Genomic DNA, 27,773 nt, shown 5'->3' on the forward strand with positions numbered 1-27,773 from the left:
TGTACCCAAAGTACAAATATGCTGTGATACCATTTTTTTCCTGCTTTGGTCCCCATGACGTTACCTTCACCTTGTCCTCAACTCATTAGGGAGACATGCTTAAGCCATTGAAGTAGTGTTTTCCTACTTATTCTAGCCCGGGTCCAAAGCATCCTCAATGTGTATTTAGGCTTTATTATCTCTCATCTTGGAAATCAGATATGACCGGTGTAACTTGAAACAGAAGCAGTAGAAGGATTCGCAATGTGACAGCAAATTTCATTATGCATGCTGCATTTTCCCCCCCCCCGGATTCAAGGATTGATGGATAATAGCATCACTTCGTACAGGGGAAAGACCCTTAACATCTAAGAAATCAACACAAAGCCGAACAAACATCAGGCTGAGCTACTGATGGAGAAACAGCCACCGCAATAAAGAGCTAGTGCTGAAATCATGATGTCCCTGCCAGGCGGCGAGCCTTTCCGGCGCTATCATAGCCATAGCAAACACGGTGGTTTTGCAACGCGCTTGCGTTAAACTATCCCGCCAAATTTGTCCCATCATCTCTGCAGTTGCCGCTGTGTATGGAAGAGCGTGTGAAGCGGCGAGATGGCAGGCTTCGCCTCAGAGCCTTTAGTGTGCGAGCGGTTTCACTCGCGCCACGACCCTCACTGGCTGCTGGAGTTTTTGCCTGCGCCGCTCTGCTTGGCCTGCGCCATTGAGACGCTGAAGGAGGACGAGGTCTCGGTATGAGTGCCAGGGGGCTTGCTTTGAGCCTCGGTACACTTCGGAAGGCTAAATAATGCTCCCCATTTTACTCTTCGTCTCCTCACTCTTCATTGCCCTGCGTTAATTCACAATCCCTCTTTTTTCCCGTTCTAAGCTCAAAGAATCAGCTTCATATGGAAGCAGTGGACTCTGTTTGTTTGTGTGTGTGTATGTGTGTGTTTGTGTGAGAGAGAGAGAGAGTGAGAGAGAGAATGGACAATTTTTTAGTTGGACATTGTTTTTTTAGTTATGAAGTCCATAAGTTAGAGAACAAATACGTTCTTTTTGGAATAGCAACATTACAAACTGTAAAAAATTAAAATATATAACAAAACCAGCATGTGTAACTATTTACTTGTTTCCTCTACCAACTAATAACATGACCCTGGCAAGTCTTGGCATATGGAAATTATACTTCCTCATTTGGTTATTCATTTCTGAGTTCTTAGCTCAGGGTGGAAATGGCAGGTCTCAGATATACCCAGATACATTTTACAGCACAGTCCTAATCATGTCTACTTAAGTACTAATATTTTCCTTGGGATTCACTTCTTGCACTAAATATGTTAGTGTTAGTATGATATATTTTGCATTATGTGTGATCCAGGTTTTAAGTTTGTATGCTCTGTTCCTTAATAATCTTGCCTGAATCTGCTATTCTGTTTAATACAAATATTAAACAATGGTTTAATAAATTAACAGTTAATAACTAACAATTTATAAATAATAAACAGTTATTAGAGTAATTAATACAGCTAAAGTTGATTTTTTGTACAACTGATGGACTTATGCTCTTAGTTGTTTTTCGCAATTGCATTCAAAAAGGGGAGTTTAGAATATAGTCATTTTAGAAATTAAAATGAATATAGGTAGTCCTCAACTTACAATCACAATTGAGCCCAAAATTTCTGTTGCTAAGAAAGATAGCTGTTAAGTAAGTTTTATCCTATTTTATGACATTTATTGTCACAGTTGTTAAGTGAATCACTGCAGTTGTTAAGTAAATCTGGCAAAAGGTGATCACATGACCTCAGCTCATAAATATGAGCTGGTTGCCAAGTGTCCACATTTTGATCATGGGAACTCTGCTATGGTCATAAGTAGGAAAAATGGTCATAAATAAGTATTTTCAGTGATACATCCATATCCATAACCATACATGACATGATGGATTATGGATACTGGTTTATTATACTGGTTTATAAAACCACACTACTGTAATTCTTGATTTAGTCTTTATTTCTTTTGAGTTTAATACACCCTTAGGTTAAGACTTTGTTTTCAAATATAACTTTTATTCTTGATTTTTATGACATTCATTGAGACTTTCCCCATTTAAAATGGTCATGATACAAATTTGACTTGACAATATCTTTTTCTGTCATATCTCCATGACTTTGCCTTCATTTCAGGCCTTGTGAGAGAAATTAGGACATCCTTTATCAAATAGCCATCTAAAGTACATAAAATCTTTTCAGTTGAGACTACTAGATTATACGATTGATAGTTACTATGCAAGGAAGGATGTGTTGGTTACAAAAAGTAAGGCAGAAGATAGGGGGAAAATTCTGACGTTTTCATTACTTTGATCCTTTCAAAGGAAATCAACAGTTTTGGGCTCAAAAAGTAAGAATATAGGCTTACAGGAGAATTAAGTTTCTTACATTTCTTCTTAACAATTTTTGTAATTTTCCTTTCTAACATTTAGCTAATACGCAAAAAGCATGTGGTCTCTTGTCTCCGAGATGTTCTGACTCAGCATGCAACAAGAGTCATCCCACTGTTCGTTCAGAATGAAAGAATATGTGCTTATTTTATAGCAACTTTGTTTGGTAAGAGAACATCAGACACATTCAACATGTTCTACAAGAATATTTTAATTTTTTCAGCACAATTTATTTTGTGAATCAGAGTGACTAAGATGAATTGTTTGGCCAAAATAGACATATTAAATACCATAGTTGATTTTCTATTATCAAATTAGTTTTTTTTCTTCTGCTATGAAAAATATCACAGGGAAAAGAATAAGAGTGAAGAATGTGGCCTTTCAGGAGATTGTATTAATGAAGAGCAGTGATGGCACAATGATTAAAATCTGTAGTGGGTTGCAATTTATTTTACTACTGATTTGCTCGTGCACGCTCGTGCAATTGTGTGACAGGCAGGTGGGCAGAGTCTCCTGTTGCTGCCACTACCAGTTTGCCTGATCCGGCTTGAACCGGCAGCATCCCGCCTCTGATTAAAATGCAGTATTATAAGCTAATTCTACTGACTGCCAGAGTTTGATTCCCACTGGCACAAGGTTGACTCAGCCTTCCACGCTTCCGAGGTTGGTAAACTGAGGACCCAGATTGTTGGGGGCAATATGCTGATTCTGTAAACCACTTAGAGGGGACTTTAAAGCATTGTAAAGCGATATATAAGTCTAAGTGATTAATAATGTAAGTTTAATTTTTAGGGCAATTTTAAAAATTCTTAATTTATGTTAAACCATTTGAATCCTTAATGTATTTGTATGTGTTTATTTGGTATGTGTTTATTTTTGTAATCCACAATCAATATATATACTTCTGTTGTGATGTTATTCAATGTTTTGAACACATAAAGTGTGTTTAAATCTGATTTAAAAAAAGGATACCTCTCCCACATATTGTAATTAGTAGGTTCTATGAGAAACAGCTGTTCTTCGGGTACGTGTGTGCTCCAGAAACCGGAAGACCAAGTGCTTGGTGTGCATGCACATGCTGGAAACTTGAAGATTATCTTTCCGGCATGCGCACCAGACGGCTGCTCTAACAGTGCTCCCGCGTGCGAGAAGACCAGCTGGCTTGTGTGCCAGAACCCGGAAGAGCAATAGCCGATGGCTCATGTGCCCGTAGATTCCATAGATTCACCATCACGGCCCTAAAACAATAGAATCATGATTATATATATATATATATATATATATATATATATATATATATATATATATATATAGCCTCTTTAGTAAGTGCAGCCCAAATATTTGTTTAAGAATGATAATTATATATTTCCAAAAGATGATTCTTACTCTATATACTTCTATAGGGAGGTTACAAATTGTAGAAGACAGCAGTATCCTTGATTTACTCATTGAAGGTATTTATAAAATGGGGAGCTTGAATTACTGTATTATCTGTGTGATAATAAGAGCAGTTAATGATCAAAATTGTATCAGGAGGTGCTATGCAAATGCCAATAAATTTCTTTTGAGGTTTAGATTTGGGTTATATTTTGTTTTTCAACACAACATTCAGCTTAAATTATATAAAAATATTTCTAATTCTCAATAAATTCTAACATTTTGATCATGTTTTATGAAAGCATATATCTTATTTTGAAATTCCTTATTTGTAGAATAATTTGTTGTTGTTGTTTCACCCCAGAAGTCAGTAATTTACCCAGTATTTCACCTCAATAATTCTGTTTCACCCAATGTAATGAATACACAATACATATTGAAGTGATTAAGCACCAATTTAAAACAAAGGCATGATATAATTCTAGACTAGACATCTCTGTGTTCAAAAGTTATTTAACTTTCTTTCCTAAATTATTATGATGAGAATTCTTTTCCTCATAAATAAACCACTGGTAAAGCAGTTAAGAATTCTAAAAGTCTTGTCAACATACAATCCCTATTGTTAGGTATATGCTATATTATTATTAAGCATGTTTACTTTATAAATATAATTCTGGAAAAACAACAGTAAAGAAAATTAAATGTCATATGTAAAAATGTTAGCAAAATTGATTGTGGTATATGTGTCAGTCACTGTGATTAAACTGAGTATTATTTTTTTTGGCTGTGAACAGTATTAGTACAGTTGGTAATAGAGCTGAAATTGGAGAGGTATCTGCATTATCTATTGGATGAATGTCAGAAAGAGGTTTGTATTTTCCACTTTGGAGTAACATGCTTTTCATTAACTGAAGTAAGTTGAAAAATAAATGATTTTTCTAGCTTATAAAAATATTGATTTCTATGAAGGATGGGTGAATAGAAGATCAATGATACCAATGATAAAATCAAGGGCATTGTGGTATTAACCTATTTATTTATTTATTTATTGAATTTATATGCACCCATCTCATAGTTCGAGGCAACTCTGGGTGGTTTACGATGTAATAAAACATAGAGATATAAAAACAATTATAAATATAAAAAAGATTAAAATTACAAAATATTACAAAATACAAAATATTAAAGACAGACTAAAAGGCCACAGATTGGGAGCAGGTGATTGATAATGTCCTCTTTGTTACTGCACTGCACCAACCACCTCAACCTACAGATTTTCCTTCAGGGCCCCACACCAAGCAACATAGCCAGGTATTGAGGGTCTTCCTGAAGACCAGAAGTGTGAGTGTGGCTCTCCTCTCGCAGCAAGATGTTCCAAAGAGTGAGGGTCGTGGCAGAAAATTCCTTGGTTAATGAGGTCCCAGAACAAATGGGATAGGCTGATTTCATTGGAGCTAGATAGTTCATCAGATATTCTGGGTCCATGCCATACAGGGCTTTAAAGGTAATGGCCAACACCCTGAATTGGACTGGGAAGCAGGTTTGCAGTTCGCATAACAAAGTGCCACCCAAGGGGCCTCCAGAACTGTCACTGTTGCTGCAATTATTTAGGAATGGAAACACATATAAATATCATTTATGCAATTTGTCCTGCCACCACTTACGGATTTTGTGTCTTCTGGAACCTGCTGCATCCCAGGATGCACAAATTTGCATCTTTTTTGTCATTTGCAGGCAGAACTTTCCTCAATTTGTCTTGAGAGGGATGGTCTAGGGCAGTTGTGGAGTTCAATTCCCAGAATTGTCCAGCCAGCTTGAAGTCCACAACTCTTAAAGTTGTCAAAGTTGGATACCCCTGGTTTAGGGTTAAATGAGTTTAAAAGCTTACTTAGGATTGTGAGACTGTATCAGTGGAATGCTTGTTGATAGAATATATCTTTGCATTCTGATCAAGAGAATTGCACCAAGATAATTGCATGTGTCAAGTAGCCCTTCAGAAGAATGGCAGCAGAGGAAAATAGTTGATTAAAGAGAAAGAAGCAAATTGCAATGATTTCCATACTGTAGCTAGTCTTGTAAATTGTCTAATTTGCTTCCCCAACCACAATAGTTATGCAAGATAGCCACAACAAGAAATAGTTTGCCTGTATTTATTCTTCTTGGAAAGTTGGCAGATGCTATTCCATTGTTTGCTGATACTTTAGTGACTGAACACAGTAAGTATTACAGGTGAATTTTAACTATGCAGTGATTATATTATGAACTCAGTGAATGAAAAAAACCAATTTTCTTGATGTCGCACAGAATAATTTTAGCAGTAAAAAAGAGGATTAAAAACCTAATTTTAACCTCTGAGAAACTATTAGCAAGATAACTTGCTCTTGATAACTTGGTAATCAACTGGTAGTAAATGTCAGTGTAGAACTGTCAATAAACGAGGACATGGGCTGTGGTTTCTCCAGTATCTCTATGATAAGAGCAGAATTGGATTTCAAATAGGATTTTCCTATATTTCCCTTCTAGGACAGCTAAGCTAAAGATAAGGCTGTCCAAAATTGAGGAACTGTGATATGATATAAATAGGAGACTGGTTTAAATACTAACATTTAGTTATTTGCAATTGTGAGAGGAAGCAACAATTTCTGTTTGACCTGCTATGCCCACGAGCCTTTACCTTAGTGTTACTATAGCTTGATTTGATTCTGAAGTTAAGATTGCATCATTGGAGAAACAATAAAGGTTCAGTTTATTTGGGATCACTATTTCCTAAGAAGATTCATTGTCTGCCAATAGATTTAGCTGTACAGTATTTCACGCTATTTTATTAGCACAATATTTTCTAAATTGATCTGTTGAAAGCAAGAGTTTTAGGGTCTCACCTTTAAGATATCCTATCTATCTCCAATGATCGTATTTGTTGAAAGAGAACAATTTTTTTTCTTGAGATTTGAGTGGTTTGCATAATATGCAAAATTTTGTGACTTTTCAGAACTTGGTTTTAGCGATGATTTTTTCTGAACTTTTCTAACAAAACTTCTGTTTTCTCATTACACCTACTTTTCTATTTTCTTTAACATGTAACCTGATTGAGCATCTGGCTGCAGGCTTGATGTACCCCAGTGAGAGGATAAAAGCTGCTGTGTATTATCTTTATGGCAAACTGTATGCTGCCCCCAATGCTGCAGAGCAGTTGACTATTCATTTCAAAGATAAACTTAATAGTCTCCTTCTGACTACTTTGAAAGATGCTCAGACCATGGAACTGCAACTTAACTCCGTAGGTAAGAGTCAGAAGGTTACAAGAAGGATTTTTCATAATTGTTAGGGATGACTTTTATGTACAATAACAATCCTTTTTTGGGAATGCTGAATTTTTGGAAAAAAATGGAAAATATTCTAAAATATAGCATAAATAATTATCAATGTAAGGATGTTACTTGTTTTTTGAATATTGAGCACATACCAACAATCACCTGACCTGGGGATAAAGAATTTTACTTGAAAAAAACTGGACTAGTATTACATGTATTTAGATTAAGTTCAGACATCTGATGAAAAGCTGCAATAACTTCCAGAGAAAGCAGCTTGATTTTAATTTCCCAAATGAAAAAATATTTTTAAACAACAATATGATGAAACATTGTGTTGTTAGCTGCAGAGAATAAATATTAAATTGACTAGTTAAGACAAGAGTCTCTAGATATCTGTTGATGGCAATTTGAGTGTCAGGCTTCCAGGAATTCTCTAGTATTTTTGTATTTGACTTGGTCTAGAATACTCATAATTTGCCAGATGAAACTATGGCTAAATCTTAAAAAAATTAGCCATCAACAAACACACAAAGATAAATAACATTTGCATACCATTGAAAAGAGGTAATAAAAAAGGAAACAAGACCAAAGTACTTTCTCACGAGCAATGAGAGATTAACATTACGGTTAATATTAGACCAATCAAGAAGCAAATAATACCTCAATTTACTAAGTCAGACAAACAGTTAACAATAGCTCAATCAAGGAATCATCAGGACCACTCTCACAAATACTGACAGGACAAGCTACTAATATATAAAATGAAAACAAATCCCACTCTCTACTAGCATTGAGGTTGTTACCTAGTTTGTAATGAAACAGCTGCAAGAAGAAAAAAAAACAAGCTCAGAGACAACCAACGATTCAGTTCAACTTTGAACTACAAACATTCTCTTGTTTTGGTAGAACTTTATGGGTATTTTTAAAATGTTTTTTATTTTGTTCCAAAATGCACTGAATTATTTTGTTTGCTTTCTAAAACACAGTGTCTCAGTTTGGATTTGCTAAGCCTACAAGCCAGATATGCTTGAAATGTCATCAGCCAGATCTTTAATATTAATGTCAAATGGATTGTGCACCCAACTGTATTTTGTTACAAGATAAAATTACTGTGGGATCTAAGTGAAGATATAGTCCAGTGACAATTTTTTAACATTAATGTAACATTTTTATCTTCAGAAGCATGTTTAAGGTTAAATTTAGTTTTCTTCTATTTTCCTCTTCCACTATTTTAGGTTTTCCTTGAAAACTATAACTATCAACTTCTCTGTTATCTTAACCACTGCCTAGTCATGACCTCACATTGAAGTATTCAACTTAATAATTTCTGCAAATGTATCTGAAGTATAGTCTAGTTTCAGTATCCATGAAAAATTTAAGAATGGTGAATCCAGGAGATGATTTTCATACAAAGATATTTTGATATTGCGTAATATTGTACCATACATTACTGTTTTTGTGAAGATAATCATGTCTTTAGAAACAAATGTGTGTATTTGAAGTCAATATCTGAACACACCTGACTCATCTGATGCCTTCATAGAAGCAAGATTCTCCCAAAGACACTGAAAACGTTTTATTAATAGAAGTAGTAAACTTCTTTTATTCTGCACAAATACATGCACTTAATATTGCTAGTACACCAGCAGTGCACATTTTGAAAAAAAATGATTCCAAGTTAGATTTTTTTCACTGAAAAGCAAATCTATTTTATTAAAATATATTTTTCTTTGTGGAAAAACATTCCTGAAAAAATAGGAATGCTTCCATATTAATTAGTATCAATTTTATATCAGCAGCAGTTGATGCAATTGCTTGGAGGAAAGAATGTAAAATCTACAAATCAATCAAGGTCAGCAGTGCTCTTATATAGGACCATCTTGCTGGCCTATCTCTGTTGAAATCACTATCCTGCTTTCTGACTTGAATTTGTAGCTCCTTCTGTCTTGTGGATTGGTTACTGGGTTTTGACAGATTCTTGAGAATTCCATTGGCCCAGGGCTTTCAGGCATAATGGCTGACAGCCCTTACATTTTATCCTTGGCCAGCAGAACAGATTGAGCTATGCCACTCTCTTTTACCGCAAAGAGATTCTCTAACTGTTGTGCTACAAACACACACTTGGCCAATAAAAAAATTCTATTATATATCCTCTCCTCTCCTTTGTCTTACATCTGTTTATACTACTGTATGTTAAATTATTTACAACTAAATTAATACAATCTGAGAATTTATGCACTGTTCACTGTTGCTCATAGCTATAACCTGGAACAGGACAGTTTGCCTATTCATTTGAGATCAAACTCAGTCCTTGCTTTTCACTGAAACTGTATTTAGTGTAGCCAAAACAGCTCATTTTGATTCATCACATACCTCCATACTGTAACATGCTTATTATGCAGAAGAAATTCAACTTATCAAAAGGACCATGACAATCCATACTAAAATATATGGTGATCCATTTTTGGCTAAAACCTACAGGTTAAGAATCAATGGCATAAGTAAAGTAGCATAATGGTTCAAAATGTGAATTATGAAAGAGAAATAGTTTTTTAAATCTCAATTTAGCTATAAATGTGCTGGGGTATAAGTCCTAATCTTTTTAGCAAAGGAAATAATACTAGCTGGGAGCACAGTGGCTTACGTGGTTAGGATGTTGGGTTGACAATCAGCAAACCTCTATTTGAGATCCAAGCAATTTGAAAGCATGTAATAGCAAGTAGGTAGATATGTACCACTTTGGTGGGCACATTAACGGAGACGTGAAAGGAGCCCCCAACTGGGCATTCCCTGGGCAACAGTCATGTCACTGGCTAATCCTTTCAATCTGGAAGCATCTTAGATGCTTCTGCCATGAACATGAGTGAATAATAGCTCTTATCACATAATGCTAATTATATGAACATACAAATATACTATGGAATCTAATTGAGTCATAGTTCAATATTGTTCAGTTTCCTATTGTCCATTTTCTTTCTTCTCTTCAGGTTTATTAAAGCAACTGCTGAAATATGATAATTTTGTTTCAGTTATTATGAGTTTTACAGGAAAAGGAACAGATTCTGCAAGTCCTGAGTTATTTGAAGGAGATAGTCTATTACCTTTAATTCTCAAGAAGGTAACTTTATAAAAATGTACTTAATACTAATATCAGTTGATGAAAGCAAAATAAATTTGTCAATACTATAAACGTAATTGTCAAGATGAATAATAAACCTATTTTTGTTCATTGATTTTATATCATATTTAGACTACTTCACTCCCAATGGACTCTGGACAACCCACATTAGAAATAATTAAAAATACAATTAAAACAAATACCTAATATAATAAAATTCCGAATGAAGAAAAGTTCATATCATTGCACCTTTATTCATCTTGGTCCAAGACAAAAGTGGAATAATGCAATTTTAAAGTATTTATCAAAAGTTAGGAGCCCTGAAATGCCCTTCCAGTGGAGGGGAAAGAGTTCCATAAAGTGTGAATTATTATTGAGAAGGCCTGATGACTTATCCACATTTCATCTATCTCAGAATGAAGAGGGAGTATCATTTGGATGGGCAGATTATATTAGGGTAATACATAATGTATGTATCACCTTTAAAGGTGATAACCAGCATCTTAAATTGGGCTTAAGGAAATCAAGGAACTGCTTATGTTTGGCAATTGTACAGAGATCTTGCTGGAAGAACCTCATTTGACTCCTCGATCATCTCTGTATATCAGACTAGTGAGAGAAGAGATATAATTCCCTGCCAAATAATTGGGAAGATACCCCAAACCTTCTGGAAACCTGGGTCCACTAGGTATTAGGGGTTGGTGGTTCTAATTCATCTTGTGCCGCATGTCCTCAGTTTAATGAGGAAGTGATCTGACAGAGCAAAATGACAAATATATCTTCACAACACATCTATTTTTTTAAAAAACAAAGATCAGATCAAATGTGTGTCCTCGCGAAAGAGGAGGCACCAATGTCCGATGATATGGTTGTGCGGTCTCGATGCTCTGAGACCGCAGCCAATACTTTTGCTGCTGGGTGGTCCAAACAGACCTAAACCATCCCGAAGAGACGGTGTACAGGAAGAATATGTCTTGCTGATCTCAGGGATATCGCAAAATCCCTGAAAGAAGCAAGAGAAGTTCTTCAAGCCGGCGACAAAAATCAAGCCAAGGTTGACGAAGTCTGTGGACTGTGGAAGAGATGCATGAAAGTTTTTTTTTTTGTAACCAACTGATACACTTTCTATAACATGTAAAGAAGGATGATGTATTTGAGTATCTCAATGTTACATAATATTTGCAATCCTTCATTCCAAAACAATGCCCTGTATCGCCATGAAAATCTTATGCACAATCACAGCAACTCCTCTTCCCTAATATTGATGTAACAGTTGACGCAAAACCAGATACCCATCTAAGCCAATTTCGGGTGGGGCTATATCCACATTTTTATCCAGCCAAGTTTTAATAATACACAATTGGCCACTTGATTCATATGTTTGATTTAGCATTTTCTAACAGCAACTGTGGATGCCAAGGCACCAAGGCATAGTTTAAAATATAAACATCAGAAACTAGGACATGACTATCTCAAAGGAGATCTGATATAATAAAAGGCAGCCCATTTTCTGAAATAATCTAATGTTCTACTTCAAACAGTTTTTATTTAAGATTCTATACTCGCTATAATTGAATTAATATTTTTTCTGCAAAAGAAATTAATAGCTTCTGTATTATGTCTACATGTAGTGTGCCTATATTAATTCTAATGTCCAATCCAACTCTTACTGTTAACTGTCACTGTTAACTCTAAATATAATGAGAAGAGTGATAGGAATTTTATTTTCATATTGTATATAGTATTTTTTAATGCAGTGATTTATGTCAGTGCACTTCCCGTAATATAACTGGTTTATAAGAGCTTAGTGAACTTCTAATAATGCATTGTTACCATAAATTCAAAACATTTTTAAAAATAGTTAAATATTGTTCATAGTCAATAAATGTATTTTCTAATGAACTCATGGTAATTAGTATAAAATGATCCTTTAATGCAAATTCTGATGTTTCCTGCAGTTGCTATTATCAAGAGATGAGATATTACAGGTGGCAAGTACACAATGTATGGCTGCTATATTGGTACACTCTCCAGCTAAATATGCTCCTGCTTTTATCCATGCAGATATTCCAGGTATGGAATATGCCGTGATATTTGATTTCAAAGCTATGTTTCAAAGAACTTTTGCCAAATCACTATTAATGAGTGAAATCTTAACGATAGTATAAAAGTTAATATCTAATTTTATACATATGAAGACTGACTATAATCCTGAGCTCATAGTGGACTGTACAATAAAGATGTTTAAGGATATGGCAGCTCTGAAACACGCAAATTCAATGCAAGGAATCATTTAAAAAGATATGAAATTTAAAACTGACAACACTGAAATGCTGTTAGAAAAATATATGGTGTGTCAGCATTTGATATATGTACAGATAGTCCACAACTTACGATCTTAATTGAATCCAAAATTTCTGTGGTTAAGTGAGACATTTGTCATGTGAGTTTTGCCCCATTTTATGACCTTTCTTGCCACAGTTGTTAAGTGAATTATTGTAATTGTTAAGATAGTAACACAGTTGTTAAGTAAATTTGGATTGCATACTCATTGACTTGCTTGTCAGAAGTTTGCAAATGGTAGGATGTAGTCTGTCCTTAATTTCCCCAATCGAATTCCTTTGTTTTGGTTCAGCTGGTAATAGATTTTTTATTTTTGTTTTTTTGCTTGCAGAATTTCTATTTGAATGTCTCTTCTGCATTAGTGAAAGTCTCATCTGGTCAGTTTATTGCTGCCTGTTGCTCCTTACTGAAGAACAGCTTTTCTTTTCCAAATGCCACACTGTGTATGGTAAATCATCACTTTTCTTATAAGATAAATCTGCTGTTACGTTAGGTGCTATTTACTATCTATATAAACTATCTTCACCAATTTTTTAATATCTTCCTTATCCCAGGCATAGAACCTTTTATAAAGAGCTTGAAAGAAACTTTTCATCTTAATAATATAGAATTGCAAAAACAAGGACTTCTACTTTTTACTGAAATTTTGAAAAAGTAAGAGAGATCAACTTTCCACCTGGCTTTAGTTTGGAAAATTTGAGCAGAGGAAGCAGCTTTCACCAAAGTTATATCTGAGAGGATAAATATTTTAGGGGGGAAATATGCATATATAATAAGCATGATTTTATATAATGATGTTTTTACCAACTATCTATGAACTTGAAAAACTGTTTACCCTTATTTTTTAAGTCATGAAAAATAGTTTATGTACAATTTGGGAGGCATGATGGGGAATCTTGCATATTATATGAAATTCTTCTAGCTTTTTACTTGTCAGTGTATGGAATATTTATATTTTGTAGTTACAAATTTATTTTTTGCAATGGATTTCAGTGGAGAACCTTAATATAGACATATTTAATATATATACATAGGTTTTATAGATGGATTACTAATTTGTAATTTAACAATCACTTTACAGTCCTTCAAGACTGAAGTGGTTATACATCTCATAAATAAACTATATAACATAAGTAATTGTGTACAATAATTTTAGATTAGGCAGTTGTATATTTCGATTTCAAATAGCTTGAGTTCAAATGGGCAGTTCTTAGGAAAGAGTTACAATCCATACTGAAAGTGTTTTGAGTTTGGATAAATTCTGGTTCTGTTGAAGCAGCCTGCCTTGAACTTGAATTTGAAACTATCGTATTGTACTTTAGGAAAATGTTAAGGTGTATCTTTTAATTTCTGTTATCCTGAAGTTCAAAGTCATATATACCGTTATAAAAATTCTTTTGTTGAGTAAAATTTTTGAATATTTTATTTAATTTCAGGCAACCAGAAGAAATTAAATTATTTACAAATATTGCTACATTTAAAGATGCTGTTAGTGTTCTAATGGAAGCTGTGAAATGCCCTGTTATTGAAGTAGCATCTGAAGCAGTGAAAGCTGTGACTGCAATTTTGAGGTAAATGAAAAGTGTAATTTAATTTAATTTAATTTAATTTTTATCTGTAAAATATAGATAATTCCTTACCTCTGCATCTTCTTTTATACCTTTCTGCCAATTTGTCCCTTACTGGTAAAATTCTTTAACCATTAGTTTATTATGATCTGCATATTCTATAGCATGCATGCTGTTTGATAATATACTTGACCAAAGTATACCAAAATGTTCATTTGGAGAAAAGAAACGACTAGTGTAATTTTAGTAAATAAAAGTTATGTGAATATCCTCTCTTTATTCATAGTTGATTTGTTCTTTTACCACGATATTCATATTGACACTCAATATGCATATTGTCACTCATTTATACTATTATCTTTGCTTAACATTTTCCTGTTTTTCTCAGCACAGAAAGGATCATGTGAGCTTTCCACCTATACAATATGAGCAACTACAGAAATTGATTGAAACTATATTGATGCGATGTAATGATCTCCCATTGGCACCTTTTAGTAAGAGGCTGATGGTTAGTCCCTCAAAGCTCCTTTTTGTTGTTGTTCTGATTTAAGACCAGCTGTCAGGCCCGCAGCCATATTCCTTTTGGATCTTTGGCCTGCCATACTTTCTATTATTCTACTATGCCTTTTCTATTGTGTGACAATGGGAGGGGGGGACTATTTGGAACTCTGATATCAGCAATGTGGTGTGTGTGTGTGTGTCTTTGTGTAAATAAAATATATATTTTTAATTTAACAAAACTTTTGCTGAAAGTGCTCCCATCCCCATATATTGAAAGTTGAGTCCTCCTTTCTTTTGGGGAACAATTCTTTACCTCTGTTAAATGTACTTCGGACCATATTTGCAAAGTATTATTTTATTAAAGTAATTATTAATCTAAACACTGGGCGATAGCAGCATGATATTCTTACTGATTTTTCTTCTTTCAATATTACAGGATCATCAAGGGGGTAGAAGTAACAATAGAGCAATTTCACAACAGGCACAGTTCTTGCAGAGTGCCTTAGAAAGCTTCAGAAATGCTTGTAGGTAAGAAAAGATTTTGCTCAATTTTACTGATGGTAGAAGTGGTAAGAAAAATCAATTAGAAACAGATATTATACTAAATATACAAATATTTAATACACATTTCAATCACACATATGAATTTACAATAGAAAAGTACCGAGCTCATTTTATATCTGAACATGACCGTTAATCAAACTTGATCTTTGATGACTTAATGGATATGTCCATGTAGTTTTGTTAGCAACAATACAGAAATGTTTTGCCATTGACTTCTGGGATTTTTGTTTAATCTTACAGGTCCTTCTTATAGCTATGATACTATCATCCAAGTATTAACTTTTGAAAATTGGCTAGAAACTGCTTTGATTGAGATGGATACATTTAATAAAATCAATCAATCAATCAATCAATAAAATAATTGAAGGGGTTTCAGTTAGAATTCCTATTTTATGCACATATATTTAGCTGATATAATTGCAGTCTATCAAGTTTTTTTTTAAATAAAACCCTGATAATATGATTTGATTTATTTATGGTATATTTACTTTTTATATAATAACAAAAATTGAAGCTTATTTTATTCAGCTATCCTTAATCTTGATAAGTATGAATGGAGTCTTATTCATTTGTTTGTCCTGCTATGCTTATATCCTGCTTTTCTTCCTGGAAGTCCAACTTAGCTTATCTCACATTATGCTGACAGCTATCTTGTAAAATGGACTGGACTAAGAGTTTAAATTCTGTTCACATCTTCAAAATAGAAATTGGGTCATACCTCCTGATTTTTGTTGGAGAGAAAGTGAACAAACTATGTCTATGTACAGCCTTGAGCAAAGATAGTATTTGTATGAAAAAGTAATTTTATGTGTAACATTTTACTGATATTTCAGTTAAATATATCTAATTAGGTCTAACCTTGTATCATACTATGTAATTAAATATTTTGAAGTGGTAAGTTGATTTATAATGACAATGCAATTAACTTTTTCACTCAAAAAATGTGTGGACATGTGTATGAGTGTACACCCACATCCACGCACAAATATAAACACCAAATCCTGTGCTCCAGCTACAACATCAGAGTCAGGTTCTTTAGGATTAAGCGGAGCTTGATTTCAGCCTACTGTAAGATTAGCAAACTACATCATAAATTCTTCATAGTCTGAAGAAGCCTCTCAAAATTTCAGAATTTTGTAATATGTTACAGTTTTGTTATAATTTTATACATGAAAGTGTTAATGAATTAAGCCTCCTTTATTACTCATATGAATCTCAATTGATTAAGATTTAAGCAATACTTTGTTGTTGCATGCTTTTACACTTTCTGTTCATGGAAGTTCCTTCCTCACCACATCCTGTGTTCTTATTCATCTTTTTCTATTACCTCTGCCTAATAAAGCCTTTATTGTTTATGTAGCCTAGGATCTCACCATGTTTAAATACGATACTGGGATTAAGGGAATATATAGAAACATGATATAGTATAGGTTGTATCTAATGGGTTTTATAACTTTTTAGTTTAGCTGTACAATACCAAAAAGATCCTCTGGCTCAGAAGAACACTTTTACAGCTCCAAATTCAGAGAATATTGATACATTGAAAAGATTTTCGGAATTTCTTCTATGGATATCTGATTCGCTTTGCATTCCCCTGGTCATGGTAATTATTTTTGCTATGTCCTTAGCATCAAATATCAAACAGGTCATATAAATGTACAGGAAAGAAAAAAAAACAGTTGTATCTATAGATCATATAGAAGAAATTGTGACAAAGTTTAGTTAAAAGAGGCAAAACTGCAATGTCCTCTGCTTCTGATTTTTATTACATAAGTAACAACGAAGAGCATTTACAAGTTAAATAATTTGTGTAATTTTATTACACAGTATTTGCAAGTCATGTTATTAAGAAAATAAATTGTTTTAGGAAGAGTTTTCAGCTATAATAATAATATGCATCATTGAGTTATAGGTCTGTTAGGCCTATACTGATTTACATTTTTGATTTACATTTTATTACTTTTATAATAGGGAGAATATGTATATATTTTCTTGCAGAAATATTCTGAAAGGGCTGTCCGCCCAGGTATTATGGAAGTTTTCATCTCAGCACTTAGCATCCTGTTCAATGTTATGCCCGACATGCATAAGAGATTATCCATTAAGTTGGGTAAGGAGAGCTAGAGCAAACTACTTTGGGAAGTATGATTAAAATATATTTTTTTATTGCTGAACTTTAATGATGCCATAAATGCAATAAAATCCTAAATAAATATATTTCTAATCATTTGATTCAGTAGGTAATTTTCCTTAAAAGATTGGTGGCTCCTAGTGCTGCCCAGCTTTTTTTTCTGCTATAATTACTGGCAGAACTGTAAGCGACTTTCTACAATTTGGAGAATATAGCATTTCCTATTCCTGAATATTATGTTTGTTACCCCAGTGAACCTAGAAAATATTAAGAAAGACAACACCAATACATAAGTAGGCTTTATTGATAGCTTGCAAGTTGCATCAGGTGTAAACAGTTACCAGTATATGCATAGCTGGCTTATTTTACCTCTCCTTATATTCTCACACAAGTAATATATTGCTTTGCAACACTTAAGTTTGAGCACATATTCTGCTTACCTGCCATCCATTTTAAAGTGTGTTGCAGAGGTTCATAGGCAAGTCATGGTAATTTAATTGGACACACCATTTTTTGAAAAATATTTTTTTATTATTTAATAAATATTTTCCTATCATTTATTAAATAAATTATTGCATTTGCTCTAAGACACTTTTTACTAAGATATGCACATTTTTAGAAAAATTAAAACTTCACTTACCAAAATATTAGGAAAATGGTGCTGAAATGATAAGAGCAGTACTTTATTTATCTTGAAAAGATGTGCCAAGAAGTAAGCACAAATATAAGCACAATATACTTATTTTAATTCAGACATTTTGCATGAGTAGAATTATCTTTCTCTTTAGCATCCTCTTCTTTCATCCAACTGAACATGGAATTGAAAGCCAAATTCTGCAGTGGACAAAGGTATTAAATTTGACATTAAAATTATATCATGCTTCATTTTATTAAAATATTATTTTTACTTAAATTGATCTAGCTTCAGAAATTCCTAGGAATTTTGTTATTTTGCATCTTCATTTGGATAGCATAAAAATGTTTATAATTTTAAAAAGCAGCTGGCTAATTTGTTGATTTGAATGTTTTAAAGATGCCAACACTTTATGAGTTAATAAAATTATGTATTTCAAAATGTAGCCCTTCATACTTCTATAGATTTCCATATTACTAAACATGTAGACCGATGCTTGTCCATGGATGTACTGTCAAATTTTCATTTTGCTTGATTTCTTTTTTTTAAGTAATGCTGCCTTGAATCAAGCTTGTTCTAGTTTTCTTCATAGCATGTGCCTCAGTCTTCATTTGTCCTCTGAGAAAGTTGTGGATTCCTCAAAACAAAGTAAGTTTGATAAAAGAGCTGTTTGTGAAGTTTCTTTGAACTGCAGCATGGTATGAATTTGTGGGCTCTGTAAGTGTACACTATAATATAGATTCTTCTGTTTTTTGACCTGGGCTCTTATGTCTAAATTATTATATGAATTTGCCATGGTCATTTTAAGGCCTCGTGGCACCATATGATTACCTAGTAATATTAACCAAGAAGAAAAAGAGAAAACTGTTCTTTTTTGTAGGGAAAAACAATAATGTGGCTAAAATTATATTAGGAGTAAAGAATCAGGATTCTAAGCCAGAAAATACGTTTATGTGCTGTCCAGGCTTTTCTGACATTTCTGGTTGCTAATATTTTTTCCTCATAGAGCAAGAAATATCTGAACTCCTGTGGAAGACTCTGCCCCTGTTAAACTTCAGTGCACTGGAAAGCCTCAGACTCTTATCTGAAACCTCAGATCCCTTATGTTTAAATGAAACACTTCGCAATCAGCAATATAGCCTTCTGTTTCTTTTCTACCTTGCTTTTAGTCATGAAGACAGGTAGGTGATGTGGCATGAATAGGAAAAGCAGTCAATAAGCAAGATGAATCAGCTTAAGCATTTTTTAATCTTTTTTTCAGAATTGTTCCAGAAGCAGATCTATTCTCAGCTATATCAAGTTTTCTTCTGTCTGTTGAGGACCAGGGAGATTGTCCACCTCCATATATTGTTAAAGCTATTTTGTATCTTATGGCAATTTGTCAACACAAAAGTAAAGTTTTAGACTTGGTAAACACCGGCTTAATCATTATACAGTGGCTTAATCATTATATACAGAAACAACTTTTAAAAAGTAACCACATCACATTGAAGGTCTTCTTTTATTAAATTTATTTATTATTTAACCAGTATTTTGTTGTTGCAAGCAACAACTTAGTATTCAATTCTTGTTTGAAAAAGCTTTTGGGAGTACAAGGATGTTCTTCTTTGAATTGGCTTAACATCTTGGAACTTTATGGAAGTGTTCCTGAAGTTTTGATAGAAATTATACTAAACAGATATTATTGTTTTCTGTGATACTTTTTCAACTTTCCAGCCTAGTCTATAGTAATGGCTTTTCCTGGTGGCCTTTCACCAAAGCACTTACTAGGTACCATCATGTTTAGCTTTTTGAGGTCAACCACAGTCATCTAGATAATCTTGCAATCATTACATTTGGATTTATTTAACTAGGGTTTGGTGAATAAATGTTTTATATTTTGCACAGTAGTTCAATGATTATGTAACAAATATCAAAAAATGAATAGTGAGGTAGTACAGGACAACATAATTAGATGTTGTGTTCAAATAGCGTGTATGCCCAGGCATGCTAAAAATACCCAAATATCTTCACCTCCTCCTCCATAAAGAATGATAACCCTTTGCAAAAGAATATTGGCATGACAAAAAAATAATTATTTCTACATCGACTGCTTTTAAGTTATTCAAAAACAATTGTCCTATTTTTTCCTCTAGTTTTTCTCCTCATTGCAAGAAAATAATTATAGGAGTGATAGAAAAACACAGTGGAACTATGGAAGTTGGTATTACCTGTACTTTTCTTTCATGAAGTTTCTTGAATGAGGCAGAACAGTTCCACAATAACATACTGGTTGGAAAAATCTAAATAACCTTGCAAACACCATCTAAAATACTCAAGTGTAGATATATACATGTACAATATGAAACCACTTCCAGCAGTAAAAATGGTAGAATGTTGTTTCATGTTATTGAAACTACTAAAGATGGTTTCATATCACCATATTTATTTTTTGATATCCAAAAGAAGCCTTGAGAAGGATTTAGGGAGAAGCTACTACAGTGAAAATGATTTGAATCTATTATGTTACTATTTTTTAATTCAAAAAGGAATTATAAATATGATTGTCCCTAGACATGATATTGATTTTTTTTATTCCCCTCTCTCTCCATTTCCTATATCCAGGCATGCATTTCTGCTATAAGGAAAATCCTGGATGTTATATCTGATCTCAACCTAGTGTATGTTCATCATCCTTTGCTGCTTAAGTTCTTTTTACAATATCCAGATCTTATGGGAAGATTTGGTCACGGCATCCTTCAACTCTGGTTTTCCTATGAAGATTTCTCCCAAACTGAATATGAAGATGCTGCCACAAGAGGCTCTGTTGACCTTTCTGACTCTTCAATCAACTTTAATAGTTTGATTTGTTTGCTAAAAGCCAATCCCAGTGCTATACTCTTATTATTGGTATGTGATTTTTCAAAAATGAACCAGATCATAATCTAAAAATATTTAAAGTATAGATCTGTTTCCAGAATATAAAACAAAGTACAGTTTATACCATACATAAATTCTCTATTCTCTGTTAACCATTTTCTGTAGAATTTGAAAAACAGATTAAAAAAGACTTAAAGTGAGGAAAATGTTTTCAATATTTCTTATTTTGTTACATTTAGCAATAGTATTTTCCATTTCCCTCCCAGCATTTTGGTTTTGGTTTCTCATTAAATATTCATATTAATGTCTGTAGCACAAATGTAAATAATGTTATCCACATAAATAAAGTCTGAGTTGTTTTCCCACTCAGGATCTAGTCTGCTTTGGCACCAATGAAGTGGCTCAAAAAGTCTTAATTTCACTGAAAAATTTCTTAAGAATAGCTGAGGATATCCATGTCTGTGACCTTCTTCGAAGCCAGTTTCTACAGATTTTGCAACAGCTTTTAGTAGAAAATAATTCTAGTATTTCACAAGGTGAATAAACATAAATAATTAAGTACCAACTATTCCAGTAAAATTTAATTGTGAAATGCTATTGGACATATTGATTTATAGAATTCTCTATAGGTATGTATTTGAGCAAGATAATGTTTTTAGTCTCCAGCTGACTTCTATAGTTAGCAATGTCCTTCTATTCATGAGTTCCTTATTCAGCACACATAGAAGAAACAGACTGGTGATTCTTCCCTTCTGCTTTGGAGAGGAATGATCTGGCACAATTTGATTATCACTGAGACACCTTTCATAACTCTGATATAATGTTAATATTTTTCTTTGTTTTTAGGACCAATAAATCATTTTTATATTAAATCATAGTAATTAATTGTACACCCTTGAGATTTAGTGTGGTATAGTGCTTGAGGTACTGGACAAGCAGTACGGAGTCCACCTTTAGCTCTGGAAGCTCACTGGATATTTTTGGTCTCTTTCTGTTGGTCCAACCTAGCATTTGGTTGTTGTGTGTGTGTGTGGTGGGGGGGACACACAACGACAAAATGCTGTATATACTGCTTTGAGCTTCTGAATGAAAAGATGAGACATAAATCTGATAAATCTGGGGTCCTATAATAAATATTATATAGTAAACTGATAGGCTGCCATTTCAGATATAAAATGAGACAATACTTTGCATTAATGCATCACAGATTTGACTGCTTTTGAGTAGCAAACAAATTTGTAAAATTTAGGGTAACCTACAAACTTACAACATTGCTGCTTTTTTTGCATCAAATGATTTCAAATCTAAACTGAAATGAAAAGGTAGATATATATCCATTTATAAAAGTAATGCTTAATTCAACTGATAACCTATTGTAGCTTTTATTTAGCTTTCTGGATCAATACTTTGTAACAAAGGGATTTAGTGGGGATCATAATCTACTTGAATTCTGACCTCAAATGGCTGTACACTTATATTAAATTAACTTGAGTGGAAAAAAAGCCCACCACCATGTGTGAGAGTTTGGTTCACTATAAATACCTTGAACAGTTTTTTTTTAAATGTCATTAAAATACAGGTAGTACTCAACTTACAACAGTTTAGTGACTGTTTGAAGTTACAAGGGCACTGAAAAAAGTGGCATGATCATTGTTCACACGACTGTTGCAGCATCTCCATGGTCACATGATCAAAATTCAGACACTTGGCAACTGATTCATATTTATAACGGTTGCAGTGTCCCATATGCAACCTTTTGACAAGAAAAGTCAATGGGGAAGCCAGTTTCATTTAACCATGTTACTAACTGAACAACTGCAGTGATTCACTTAACTGTAGCAAGAAAGATTGTTTAATGGTGCAAAACTCACTTAAAAATGTCTCACTTAGCAACAGAAATTTTGGGCTCAATTGTGGTTGAGAACTACCTACATGTTTTCCTATATTTTCCAATTATTGCTTCATCGGTTGTTTTGTTTTGTTTTAGTGAGCCAAAATGTGCCACTTTTGTTAAATCTACTTTTCCTGGTTCAGCTGAGATATGCAAAAGAACAAGAGTTGGATAATACAAGTTTCAGACTGCTTCGCTTAGGTGAGTGTCTACATTTGTTTTGGACATTTGAAGTAGGGATAACAAGAATATAGGATTTGCAAGCCAAAATAGATAGATTGATCCTCCCTCCCTCCCCCCCTCCCCCCTTGCTCTCCAATGGATTTAATGACAATTATATCTGCTTGCAATTACAATTACATTGCAATTACATCTTTTAAGAAATCAAATATATATTACAGTGGGCTTCTTCAGGTGCACAATGCATATAGAAATTACATTTCTTTCTTCCGTAACAGTGTTACCAACTCTATTCCTCTTCCCAACTTTTCTAAATGTTATAATCGTATCAGCATTTCATCAGGATTGCAATCTGAGAATGATTGGTTTTCTTCCTTTCTTTTTCATTGTATCACTTAAAACCTTTTCCAAGTGTCCAACCAATTCTGGGTGAACTTTACCGACTCGCTTCTTGAATGCCCAACTTTATAGAACTTATAAAGGCAGTTATATAATAAGGGAGATTCATCAGATCAAAGAGAAATGAGGATCTTTTCTTTAAAGTGGTGCAAATCTCTTTTCCAATAGTGGCAGTATTTTTGGAATGCATTTTCCCTTTGGGATCTGAATTGGTTAGTTTAGCTTATGTTCTGGGAAAGAGCGATGCATCTGCACATATCAGGAGACAACACACTAAAATAGTAATGATGAAAATTGTGCTTTTGAAGTAAGTATTTAGTCAACAAGAAAAAGGGACAACTTTTTTTTGTTCTAGCTTATGCCAGGCTTCTGCTTTCTTAGCTCCAAAAACAAGCTCCTTGAGCTAGATTGTCAATATTCCTCTGTAATGCTTTTCTGAGTATAACTACAGCAGCCTAAATTGAATGATAGTGAAAAATGGCCACAAAGGTGCTAATTAGTAAGCACAGATGTGACTATATTCACTACGGGATTTCTCTTCTGTTGTGTTTTTTTTTGAAGCAGTTGGTCTTATTTGTGACTATGATGACAAACTTATCTGATTGGTAGTCTGTGTTGGTGTAGCTATCCCCAAAGATTTCACATATTAAAATGTGTAAAGGATGATTGTTATACTGAGCACAGTATTTCTGTTATGCAGTTATCAATTTGTGTGGGAAATGTAGTCCAACAGACACTGAAATTCTTCAGCCATCCCTGAACTTTCTTTATTGGAGCCTTCAGCAGACTATTCCTTCCAGCCAACAAATAGGTAAAAAGTAAAACAATTGCTTTGTTGTGTGTGATAGAATGAACACTTTTCCCCAATAAGGACTTATGGTCATATTTTCAGGATGGATGTTTCAAAAGTGCTCCCCCCCCCCTCAACTAGACTGTTTTTTATTTGAGGAAGAAGATGTTTTGCTTCTCATCTAAGGAACTTCATCAGTGATGCTTCCTGGATGAGAAGTGAAGCATCTTCTTCCTCAAATAAAAAACAGCCCAGTTGCCTTTTGAAAAAAGCATCTGAGACAAGTATAAGAAAAGAACTGAGGTGGCTCCCTTATTAATGTTCCTCTGCCTATTAGTTTTTCTTTTAGTATTTATTGTTTTCAATACTTTTTAAGATTATTATATAATAGTTTTATAAAATGACATATTTTTATTGGATTATTGTATGCTGCACAGAATTGCTTTCTTGAGATGGGCAGCTAGAGAATAGGAATATAATAGAATAGAATAGCTTTATTGTCACTTTGAATGTATATTTTTCGGCATACTTTTAAATGAAATAGAAAGACAGACAGATGTGTTGTATACCGCAAAGACCCTATCTAGTTGCAGTTCTGTTCTTTATAATTAATGCTTCTCTAAAAATTGTATATTGTTGATGAGGTTCGGATAATCAACTATTGCATTCCTTTGGCTCAGTGAGTTGGAGTAGAACTCTAGCTTTGATATTAAAACAAGTATGTAAAGTTTCCTCATCTATAGTAACTCTTATAGTAGAAACTAATAACCTGTGCACTTGAGCCAATTATTGAGCCAAGGTTATTTGATTCTATTGTGTACTAGAATAAGTACATCATAGTTACATCTTTTTAAAAAGATCTCTATTATGTGATGGAAAAAATAAAATATGTACATTCAGAGACTTAAAGATAGGTACCAATATAGAACTGTTTGAAAATGGGAATGCTATTTATTATTTCTATTGAAATATTTAGTGGTGGGGGCAGCTGTTTTACTGAACATGATATAATTAAAATATTTATTTTAAAAATGCACCTGTTGTTTTTAAAAATATGCGTTATTGTGTTATAATATCTGTGGAAACCCTAAAAGTATTTTCAAAAATAGTGTTCTCTTTTTGTGTATAATCTCCAGAGACAAAAGTATACAATTTACTGAGATTTGCTAGGATCTTTAGTATAGATCAAGAGCCTTAGACCTGTGGTATTTTGTTCCTTTTGATTTCAGTACTAATTTGTAATTATACATGGTTGCTACTGACCTAAATTATACTTGTTACACATAGCTTGTTGAATCCTTTCTTCTTTTACAGTGGTAGTATTGTTACTTTCCAATAAATCTTTGATAGAGCTCCTTGAGAAAGTCCTGCACTACACCTGGATGTCAACCTCTTTCTCTGAACCTGTCTTCTCCTCATCCATTGAATCACTTATTTGTTCTGCTTGGCTTTTGACAGCTTCACTCTTGACACAACAAAATATTTACAATACAGAGGTTAGAAAATGGATAAATCTGTGTACAACCAGTTAATTTTTCTTACTGTATTCACTACTGTAATAAGGGCATTATTTAACTTTATTACACATTATTAACTTGATATAGATAGTACAAGTGGAAAAATAACATTGAGTGTGATATGTTTATGGATTGGCTGTGCAGTTTATTAATGTACTGTATGTGTGAAGACTGTATCTTATCTGACAATCGGAAGAATGCCATTACTATTTTCTTACATAGAGAAAAAATATTGCAAGAGTATATAGGAAAATGTTCGTTAAATGTTCTTGGGAAGTTGTTCAACAGCATTCTAATTGAAAATATACAAAATATAACAGTAAACAAGACCTGAGAAATGCAGTGTGACTTTATGCTGGGTAGGATGTATGCAGGTTTAACTTTACCCTTCAGGAGGTAATTAAGAAATGTATGGGGCTTCCGGGGGAGGTTCTTGCCGCCGTCGGCAGCTTAATGAAGCTGCCCTCAGAGTTCTGGTTCGTATATCTATTTAAGATCTTAGATAACTCTTTTTCCATTAAGGAAAAAGTAGGGAGGGTCCCTCAGCCAGTTAGAATCCTCTTTGAAGTTCGTAGCCTTTTTTTCTTTTTGGCTGCGAACGAAAGAGAGTGAATCAACGAAAGCTGAGTCATTTACTCCGGCCAGATCTTCTCAGCTGTTTTTTTTCCAGCTCTAGGCGAGTTACTTCCCCCCCCCAGAACAAGCCTTTGTAATTAACCCATTTAAGATTAATCCGGGCAGTGAACATACCTGTGAATTTTTCCTTTTTCTCTATTTAAAATACCAGCTTCAATTTTATAAAAGACTCCTTTTGTTTAACCTTTTTTTTTCTTAAAAAAAAAAAAATGGTGATTTTGTAACTTCCGCATTTGCTATAACGATATATCTTCAACTTCCTGGACAGACTTAAGGGATTACAAACTAATTAGCCCTGTTCCCTCGAAGATTTCTTTTTATTGATTGCCAGGGGTTTGTTGAAACTACCTTATCTCAAATTAACGTGAGCAGAGACTCTGTTTGCTTCCCTTTTTATCATGGCACCGAAATCGAAACCCAGACGCTCATCTCAGGCATTTGTTACAAAGCCGCTGTCCTTGCCTTCTACGCCCTCTACTGGAGATTTGCTAACGAAAGAATTTCTTTTTGAAATCCTGAAAGAGTTCAGAGAGGAAATGCAAAAATTTATTTCAGACTTTTATGACAGACTTGATGCCAAGATTGCTCAAACAAAGGAGGATATGATCGAGGTTATGAATGTTATGACAGATTATATTGCTGGAATGGAGGATAAATTGGAACTTTTGGAAGAAGCTAATTCCAACCTGACATCTAAAATTGAAATATTACAACAGGAAATCCAAATTGCGCAAAAACAACTTGTCATGATAAATTATAAGAAGACTGAGTCTGCAATAAGAGTTAGGGGATTGCGTGAAAATGAGCAGGAGAATTTGAAACAGACCTTTTTTGAGGCTTTTAGTCGCTCGGTGGGAAGTCCGGGACTTAACTTTGATTGGCAGATTCAAAAAATCTATCGCCATAATTCGTACGTAGCAAAACAGCGACAACTTCCGAGGGACATAATTATATATTTTGCCACAAGAGAATCCAGAAACGCGATAATACAGGAGTTCTACAATAATAGGCTGCGAATTGATGGACAGGACTTGATTGTTTTCAAAGAAATACCACCTCAAATATTAAGAGCCAGAAGAGACTATGCCTTCTTAACTAAGGAACTCAGAAACTCTCAGATACAATACAGATGGGAAGTGCCGTTTGGTATTACTGTTACATTTGATAACCAAAAACATTGCCTCAACTCTGTTTGGGAAGCCCGAGATTTCTATTACAATATTCTGAAGGCGGGACTTCCTGAATTACCCGGACATGGAGAAAGACAAGGAGAAGGAGAAGAGAAACAGCGGAACACGTGGCTACAAGGCGAGAGGCATTGCTTTCCCCCTCCGGAAGGGCAGAAGAGTAGAGAATAAAGACTTAGTTATGCTTCTAAAACATTTGCTTAATTTTTAATCTGAATAATACTTTGTGATTTCTGTCTTGGGTAAAACGGTATAGCTGCATACTGACGAAGAGACATTGAGACTGAAAGAGACTGAAAGAAGTGGCGATGATTTTGGAATATATATTGTATGGGATTTAAACAGGATTCG

The 27,773-nt window shown here is 33.8% G+C and overlaps 1 protein-coding gene across 1 annotated transcript in view; it reads left to right on the forward strand.

Moving 5' to 3' along the window:
• The first annotated feature begins 591 nt into the window (after positions 1 to 591).
• MEI1 (meiotic double-stranded break formation protein 1) overlaps positions 592 to 27,773 on the forward strand; it is a 36,495-nt gene continuing 9,313 nt past the window's right edge. The window contains exons 1-24 of the mRNA XM_032221149.1: positions 592 to 729; positions 2,459 to 2,582; positions 3,820 to 3,870; positions 4,588 to 4,706; positions 5,904 to 6,009; positions 6,871 to 7,074; positions 10,092 to 10,222; positions 12,181 to 12,295; positions 12,897 to 13,013; positions 13,120 to 13,219; positions 14,002 to 14,136; positions 14,527 to 14,641; positions 15,071 to 15,162; positions 16,660 to 16,801; positions 17,197 to 17,308; positions 18,118 to 18,178; positions 18,514 to 18,611; positions 18,970 to 19,144; positions 19,225 to 19,372; positions 20,568 to 20,852; positions 21,193 to 21,358; positions 22,810 to 22,914; positions 23,993 to 24,103; positions 25,397 to 25,578. Of these exons, the coding sequence (XP_032077040.1) occupies positions 592 to 729; positions 2,459 to 2,582; positions 3,820 to 3,870; positions 4,588 to 4,706; positions 5,904 to 6,009; positions 6,871 to 7,074; positions 10,092 to 10,222; positions 12,181 to 12,295; positions 12,897 to 13,013; positions 13,120 to 13,219; positions 14,002 to 14,136; positions 14,527 to 14,641; positions 15,071 to 15,162; positions 16,660 to 16,801; positions 17,197 to 17,308; positions 18,118 to 18,178; positions 18,514 to 18,611; positions 18,970 to 19,144; positions 19,225 to 19,372; positions 20,568 to 20,852; positions 21,193 to 21,358; positions 22,810 to 22,914; positions 23,993 to 24,103; positions 25,397 to 25,578 (3,132 nt within the window). The remainder of the gene's footprint in view (positions 730 to 2,458; positions 2,583 to 3,819; positions 3,871 to 4,587; positions 4,707 to 5,903; positions 6,010 to 6,870; positions 7,075 to 10,091; positions 10,223 to 12,180; positions 12,296 to 12,896; positions 13,014 to 13,119; positions 13,220 to 14,001; positions 14,137 to 14,526; positions 14,642 to 15,070; positions 15,163 to 16,659; positions 16,802 to 17,196; positions 17,309 to 18,117; positions 18,179 to 18,513; positions 18,612 to 18,969; positions 19,145 to 19,224; positions 19,373 to 20,567; positions 20,853 to 21,192; positions 21,359 to 22,809; positions 22,915 to 23,992; positions 24,104 to 25,396; positions 25,579 to 27,773) is intronic.

Source organism: Thamnophis elegans, chromosome 7 (genome assembly GCF_009769535.1).
Source record: "Thamnophis elegans isolate rThaEle1 chromosome 7, rThaEle1.pri, whole genome shotgun sequence".
NCBI lineage: Eukaryota > Metazoa > Chordata > Lepidosauria > Squamata > Colubridae > Thamnophis > Thamnophis elegans.